This window comes from Rhamphochromis longiceps, linkage group LG17 (assembly GCF_057381845.1).
Source record: "Rhamphochromis longiceps isolate RC_006_pf linkage group LG17, R_longiceps_female_GT1.1, whole genome shotgun sequence".
Classification (NCBI taxonomy): Eukaryota; Metazoa; Chordata; class Actinopteri; order Cichliformes; family Cichlidae; genus Rhamphochromis; species Rhamphochromis longiceps.
Window position 1 is genome coordinate 25937319 of NC_140573.1, and position 8105 is coordinate 25945423.

General features: G+C 41.0%; 1 protein-coding gene across 1 annotated transcript in view; it reads right to left on the reverse strand.

The window, feature by feature from the left end:
- Positions 1-3582, reverse strand: part of LOC146649784 (ankyrin repeat- and BTB/POZ domain-containing protein 3-A) — a 287069-nt gene extending 283487 nt beyond the window's left edge. The window contains exon 1 of the mRNA XM_085386639.1: positions 2506-3582. Within this exon, the coding sequence (XP_085242765.1) occupies positions 2506-3370 (865 nt within the window). The 5' untranslated portion in view covers positions 3371-3582. The remainder of the gene's footprint in view (positions 1-2505) is intronic.
- Positions 3583-8105: the final 4523 nt, after the last annotated feature.

The window sequence follows — 8105 nt, forward strand, 5'->3', positions numbered from 1 at the left end:
TCGTTTCATTTTGGAAATGAATCATTCATAAAGACACTGACAAATTTCAGTTGGCGATGCCCTAATTTATTTATTTATTTTCCATCTCCACCTACTCCTCCACCCATAACAGTTGGGTATATAAGGTGTGACTCGTTTCAGAATTACTGTTGGTTAGGCTATCAGCGTGGAAAGTCATCAAGTTAAATTAAAGCTCTTATAAGCTCAAACATTCCCAAACCTTTCACACTGCCTGTTTAACCAGCAAATATTCTGGAAACATCCAGAATTTTCAGCAGGTTGAGCAGCTGCAAGCACCTCTGGAAATAAAGGAGGTGAAGAAAAGCTTCCGTTATGCTCTACTCATTAGTCAGAGCAGAGAGGCTGTCACGTATGGTCAGTGGGAGTGTCGAGCAATGTGGGTTTAATCATTAGGCACTGCGGTGCTTTTGTTCCTTAGGTGAAATTTTTAGACAAAAAGATCATGTTGGTCACAAGAAGGCCTCCCCTGCTCTCTCCATTTACTACATCCAGTCTCACTGCCGTCACCAAAGCTACCAAAAAGAAGCCATCACAGACACCTCAGTGATTATTAGATTAATATCCGTGGTTAATTATTTGGCCGCAGATGACTCAGTTTTAAATAATTCTCGAAGTGCAGCCTTTGTTGGCATAAAATCAAAGTAATACATTTGTCTTCTTCATCTTTGAAATGGATTAATAACACTGCTGGGTCGGGGAAGGGAAAACAGTACTTTTTAAATCTACGCATTTTGCCTTGATAACTGTTTTAAAATGACATCACGCTGTTTTGTGTGACTCCAAATGATATCTTCCTCTGCACCACCAGAAAATCATGCACTGTTGCAGAGCAGTTGACTGCACAGAGGTGGAGCAGAGGGAATGCATGCCTGGCTCAACATCCAATCTACACAGAATTCATGTTTTTACAATTTCAAGACAAAGCAGTTGTGTAAAAAAATAAAAATGATGAAAAACAACAATGTAAAAAGAGGATGAATGACTCAGTTAAGCTCACCCTAATCTAACAAACAGACATAAAATGAAACTGGGACTATTCTTAATCACAGGATTTGCTGTTTTTCAGTGTTTGGTATCACTGCAGATTAAAGAAAAATGTGCATGCTTCAACGTTGAGCTTTTTAAAAATGTGTAAGCATTTCCTTACAACTTCTTTAAAATGTTATTTTAGTTAGGACTACTATAGCCGAAAGAAAGTAATTATTTTTTAAACTGCGTTAACCAATGCCTCCCCACTAGTCAGTGAACACACCTGGGAGATAATAGGGCAAGTCAGAGACAACTGGTGTAGAGGTGGATGCCAAGCGGCTTGCAGATTCAATAGCAACAGTACTTTTTTGGAATTGATCTGTTTTAATATGAAGATGCAATGATGCATTTTAAGTTACTACACTGCACGTGAGGATTTGGGGGACAGAAAAGACTCCCATCTTTAAAGAAAAGAACTGCATCCATGACATTCAATTTCAGATCATTTCACTTCACTGAAGAATCTGTGAGAACGATCTCATATCCATTTTTCTTCAGATTGCTTCTGGAATAATCTTCTGCAGCAACTAGCCAAAGTGTTGCACTATGATTCTTTGGCCAGTATTACACAGCCCAGTTTGGCTCTCAGTTGGAGAACAGCATTTCAACTCCCTTCTGCTTTCAGCCAACTCATTCAGGGCATTGAAAACAAGAGGGCCAGCCCACACTGACAGCTTACACCTTCTGGAGTGAGACTGTAGCATTATCAACAAGGCCAGCACACAATATAAACACAAAGCCTGCTTGTGCAAAAAAATCCTGACGCACACACATCATGATACATAAATGCATTTCCTATAGTCTATCAAAAACACTCATTAACATCTGTGCTGCTAATGACAGTCTGAGAGCACAATAGCTTCAAAGAAGTAGAGGTTTGAGCTTGTTTGATCTTTTTCACCATAAATACCTAGTCTAGTCTGGCTGTTGCTCTGAGGCTGCAACAACCAAGATACTGTTTCAGAGGTTGGCCTTGAGGTCTAAGCTGAGGGTAATAAATATTCAAAAACTGCCAAGCCCTTTTGTTTGGGTATGGAATTACACTAGCAATATAAGCAGTGGTTATTCCCCAGCATAATAACACAGTTTACAGTCATATTGCTTTTCTTAAGAGGGTACGCTAAGCAGATTAGGAAAAAATAAAATAAAATGTGTTGTTATCCTCCAAACAAATGAGCAGAACTTGAGATGAAGATAGCTTTTGAAAAGAAAATTATTTTCTACATCAGGCCTCATCCCAGTTGAGTCATAGTTATGGCTTATTTAAAGAGGCAGCCACTTGTTTCTAGACAGTTCCTGAAGCACGTGGATTTCCATTTTGGAAACAAGTTGTTTTAGGGGGCAAATTGATTTTACTCATATGGTGATTTAGGTGATAAAAAAGCCCTCTGCACACACCACCAAATGTACGTCAATCACGTTTCAAACAGTTAACCACTCACTGACATGGCTTACCACTTGAATTCTTGCCACATATGAGGTGCTGGTAGGGCTGCAGCAGACCCCAGATCTCCGAGTCGTTGCAGATGGCTTGCTCCATTGACTCCAGCGTAAACTTGGGGATCCCGTTATCCCTCTCCACGAGCGCGCTGCGCAGGACGCGGGTGAAAACCTCTCTGAACAGACTCTCCATGCAGGCGGTGAGGTATATGGCAGCGTGCTCGTGGATCCTTAGGGCCACCCGACTATCCACCATCCACCTGAAGAACTTCCCCACGGAGAAGACCAGCCCGCAGCGCGCGGACTTGCCTCGGCTGAACTTGTCCCCGGTGCTCATGTTGTAGAGGGACAAGGCGCTCAGAGCCGCCGTGATGCAGTTGACGGAGATGGTCCACGAGAGCACCACCTTGATGGCGCTTTGGATCTCGTGCTTGGTGCACTTGGCGTAGCGCAAGCTGAGTCGCTGCGCCTCCCGGGCCACCCTCACCAGCGCGCGGCTAATGAGAGTCGACAGTCGCGCCAGGACCTCCGGTGGCGGGTTGCCCACCATCAGCTCCTCGTCTTTCCTCAGCGCGCCCTCCACCTCGCCCAGGGTCCATGGCACCTCCTCCAGCTCGGGCAGCTTGGCGCAGTGACCCGAGCACTCCAGTATCTCCGTGTCCTCCGCCAGGACGGTGTTGACTGTGTCCAAACTGTTGTGTCTGCTGTGCATGGATTCCGTCAGATGCCAGCAGTTTCCCCCATGCGAGATGGACTGATGCGTGTCGGAGCAGCACAGCGACACGCTGGACGACCTAACCGAGTCCGCGGCTCCACCATAACCAGAATCAAGCGTTAAATCCTCCAGCGTCCTCACGACTGTCTTACCCTTGCCTGCCATAACTGCACCGCATACTGTTGGGTATGCTTGGTCTCCCAGTTAAATGCCACAAACTCGTTTCAGCGCGTTTCTCCGCCGCAATCTCCCGATTTAAGCGTATTCCCCAGAATGAAGAGTGGAACGACACCAACGAGCATCTACTTTTCTCCTCCTCTGCGCGTCTTGCTGTCACCGATATCCTCTCCTCCTGTCCACAACTTCATAACCCGAGAGCGCACAAACCCTCCGCGCTCACTGCAACAAGCGCAGCGCAGGCAGGACTCCGATGGAGAGGAGGAGCATGAGAGCGGCGGGCTGGAACGAGCCAATCCGCGTATCCATCAGTTGTTACTGACAGAGAGGAGCTACCTGCTGCTTTTCAGCAGAATCTACCTGGAGCTGGTGAAACACAACAGTTCAGTGGAAAACACACTATTGCGAGCTGCTGTGCCAGCCAATCTGCTGTTTGTAGTGGCGTTGCTGCAGTGTCATGTCACGACAGTGCCAGGATGAGAGGAAGGTTCCCACTGAGAGAACACATGGCGCAAATGGTAAAATAGACAAATTCCGTGTTAAAATAACGCAGGGAGACGAAAATAATTTAATTCTACCGCATAAAACTCAGATCCACCAATCAAATAAGATCAATGAGTGGATTCAATGAGGATTCAAAGATTCAAAGATCAATGAGTGGATGTTAAATTAAGCATAAAGAAGACGCTGGCTGCTACCTTGCCAGCATTAAGCTGTTATTTTAAAGTGTTCATACTGTTATCTAAAATAGCAGTTTCTTTCTGTGCTCTATGAAAAATAAGCTTTTCTGTGTAATACTACTAGCTGCTTCGTTGCAGTGATGCTATATTTTATTCTTCCTGCTGTCATCTGTAGATGAATTTCACAGCTTTAAAATGTATTAAAGTTTTGTACAGTAGCTGTATAAACACACAATTCCTCATGTGAACAGGTCACTGATGTACCATGAATTCAGTTTCTTGTGCGTGTGTGTGTATGTGCTTTAATGTATGCAAAGGTATCAGCTTTTCTGCATTTCCTTTAGTCTGTTCACTGACTGATGTATTTGACCTTTCTAAAGCTTCTCTGGACATGATTAATCACTACAGGAGTTTGCTTGCTAAATTTCACCATGAAAATCCATTCATCCATCATTCTGCTGGCCAAAGAAAAGGCAGGATGCAATTGTAAAATCATAGCAACACCTATAAATAATAATAGGCATCAGTATTCACCTGTATTCACGAATAACAGTGCAATTTTGTAAAATAAAAGCGCAGCGCATTTTTTCTTTAGTTAAGTACAGGTCAGGCTAGTGTTCTTATTACGATTGCACTATTTTTTATTTTTGCTGTAACTAAATAAATCATTTTAAAGTAAGACTTTAAAAACGCTATTATTGGGTGTTTAATGAAATGTTTCTTATTCTGTTCAGCTAATAAAGATAATATTAACCCACCTTCCTGAAATTTTCTGAGAACCTGGATAAAATGTTGCATTTCTAACATTAGACTTCTGCTGTGCTTGTTTTCCACCCCTAATGTTGATTTTTAAGTATGACGTGAAGCGTCTGCAGCAGAAGTAACTTTCTTAAGGTGCACCACAATCTTTAATGTCTGATCCTTATAAATATTTCACTCTCCAGAGAACATTGCTCTGAGCTTTTTCCAGATCAGAAGTCTTTCCGTGCCTCTGTGTCAAGGTTTAGCAGCACTTGGAAGATTTTGTTGTTGAACGGTTTATTCTCCATGATACAATATTTTTGTCCAGCCATGAAAACAAAGCGTGAATGTGCTGAATTCTGATTACTTGCTGAGAGGAACAGTTGGTGGAATGATGATTCATCCATTCTGTTGGGGTTTCTCCTTGTACGTCTGAGCTGGACCAACCATCTGTCCACACTGCCTGCCACGCCAGAGGCCCTTTCAGATTTTCTTAGCATGACATCACATTGCATGCCTGAACTGACAAACCTACACTGGACTTTTTTAAGAGGGTCTAAAGAGGATGTGACTCCCACTGCTGCAAAAGTGATTGACGTGGTAAAAGTGTAAAACAAAACATGGCTGTATCTTCCTCTCATTGTTTGGCTGACACACAATAAACAATAAGATTACCACACTGCATTATGTAGGTTTTATACCAAAGCAGTGGAGTTTATTTATGTCCCGAGCCTCCACAGAGGCACGCTGGGCCCCTTAATAGTATTTATTACAGATAATGACCAATGTAGGAAGACTTTTATTGACTTAATATAGCGTTATCTAAGCAAAAAAGAAAGGTTTCTGATGCTAGTGATGAAATGGAGCCCCAATCAAGAAAATGAAAAGGATGATAATGCATTTTGCATGAAGAACGCTTCATAAAGAGTTCCTAAGCAGATGCCACCATTAGCACACCTCATCCTCCAGCAGTCTGCCACGACCTCTTGATGCAATGCAGCATATCTTGCTGACTAACTCAGGTGAGAGTGGTGGAGGTGGGCAGCTGTCAGCTGCATCTCTTACATGCACCGTGGCGCTCCGAAGCTTGTCCTCACTTATTAAGCCTTGGTTGCCTGGTAACAGAAAAATTATCATGATTTTCCCGGCATGATGATAGATTGTTAGTATTTTTTGCAAGCTGAATGAGTGGATCGTATAAACATGTTTCCTTAGTCATGAGGTCCAGTCACATTTTTTTTTTTAAATGGTAATTTATTCAGTAATGTGTTCTTAGATTTACCTTAGTTTGAAGTGCTTTGTGTAATTATATGTAGAGTATATTGCTGTATACTGTGTTATGTCTCTATATTAGAAAACTATTAAAAATGTCTGAGACCAGGTTTAAAAAAAGGGGGACTAAAGTGTTGCTGGCATTTTAAAAATGAGCTACAACTGTATATGGGTTTATGATAGACATATATAGTTAAACTTTTTTTTTTATTCCAAGGCTTTTTTAAATATAAATATTTGTATAATTTTGTGTTTTTGACATTCCTAGCTAGACTCCATCTTATTTTGTTAACATTTATATTTTTAAATGTTAATTTTAGGTTATTTATTACAACTGAGTTGCGAATTTGATTGGGAATGGCTGTCTGTCTCTATGTTAGCCCTGCGACAGACTGGTGACCTGTCCAGGGTGAACCCCACCTCTTGCCCTATGGCAGCTGGGATAGTCTCCACCCCACTGTGATGCTGAAATAGACAAGTGGGAGAAGATGAATGGATAAATGGATGAATGGCATTACAATTGAAATCACATTGTACCTTGTTCTAATTTTAACATTGCAGTAATCGATTACTTTGTAATTTCCTCCCAGTTTGCTATTTTACACTGTTTCTGGACAACACTTGTAGCTGTAATGTTAGTTTTGATAGATAAGTGCTATAAACTTGATTTCACACACACACGCACATATACATATATATATATATATATATATATATATATATATATATATATATATATATATATATGTGTGTGTGTGTGTGTGTGTGTGTGTGTGTGTGTGTGTGTGTGTGTGTGTGTGTGTTTCATTCTTCCTTGTTTCTTTTATGTAGTAATAATAATAATTATAATGAATTTCAAGGTAAGATAATTTCTGGATTTTGATCATAAGTATAATATAAATTTGCATTTCCAAGTTCTAACTGCACTTTTTCTTATTTTCCATATCATTATGATGAATAATGATAATACATGACATCACATTTACATAGGCCTTGTCATTATCATGTGTCGATACAATTGATCATCATGAGCAAAGTAAGGGGGCCTACTGACGTGATACTATACTGCCCCTCAGTGGCCAAAAGTCGGCACTACTTCACAGGCCAAGACAGCATTTTGCATCTTGCATAATTACAAGCTGTTTTATGTAAGAGTGTTGTGACGCATTTCTTTTTCGGGATAATAAAGAGTATAACATTTCCTATTCCACTACAACTGCTAATGATTACTACCGCTAATATTATTATTAACAATATTCAGATGTACACGTTTACTTTTATGAAACCTTTCAGGAAACAAGGCAATTGGAACAGCTTTCTGAAATATAGGAGGTTAAGTAGGTAAAAAGAAAATGTAGTGTAATGAACATATAAAGTGACAAATAAAAACTAGTCTTCACAAGTTCACTGTCTTTTGTTTGTAGGTTGGGCAAATTTAAGAGCAAATTCAGAAAATGAGAATTCATATCATGTTAACTACGAGCTACACTTCTTATTGCACTAGACCACACATGCACACACACTGACAAGGAAGCGAGTGCCACTCGATCATACCGGACTTCATGTGCACATCCGGGTTCTTTTAGTATAAACAAGCCAGTGCACTCTTGCAACTGATGAGGACTCTTTTTTATTGTTAAAGCTCCACATTTTTACCCCAATAAGTCTTTAAAGTCTGTGCGTGTAACCTCTGTAACTCATATTTGTATTTATTTTATTTTTTCATTAACCTGTTATAAAACATGAAGTATACAAATAGAAACACTCGAGTATGGTTAAGATTTCCGAGTCTGCTTTACTCTTAAGATTATTAGCCAAACTTGGTTAATTGACCCGCTGACGTGCTATGTCCGTTCAGTCCGCCATAAGAGGTCATAATTCATCAGTAACACCAAGCGGGTAAGTTATCTGTGCATGCTGGCATGCAGAAAGCACGCTGGAAAAACGTGACCACGCCGCGAAACGCACAAAGCGATTCGGACCTATCAGAAGGCTCGGAACTACGCACGTTGGCAGTGGGCGGAGTCTCG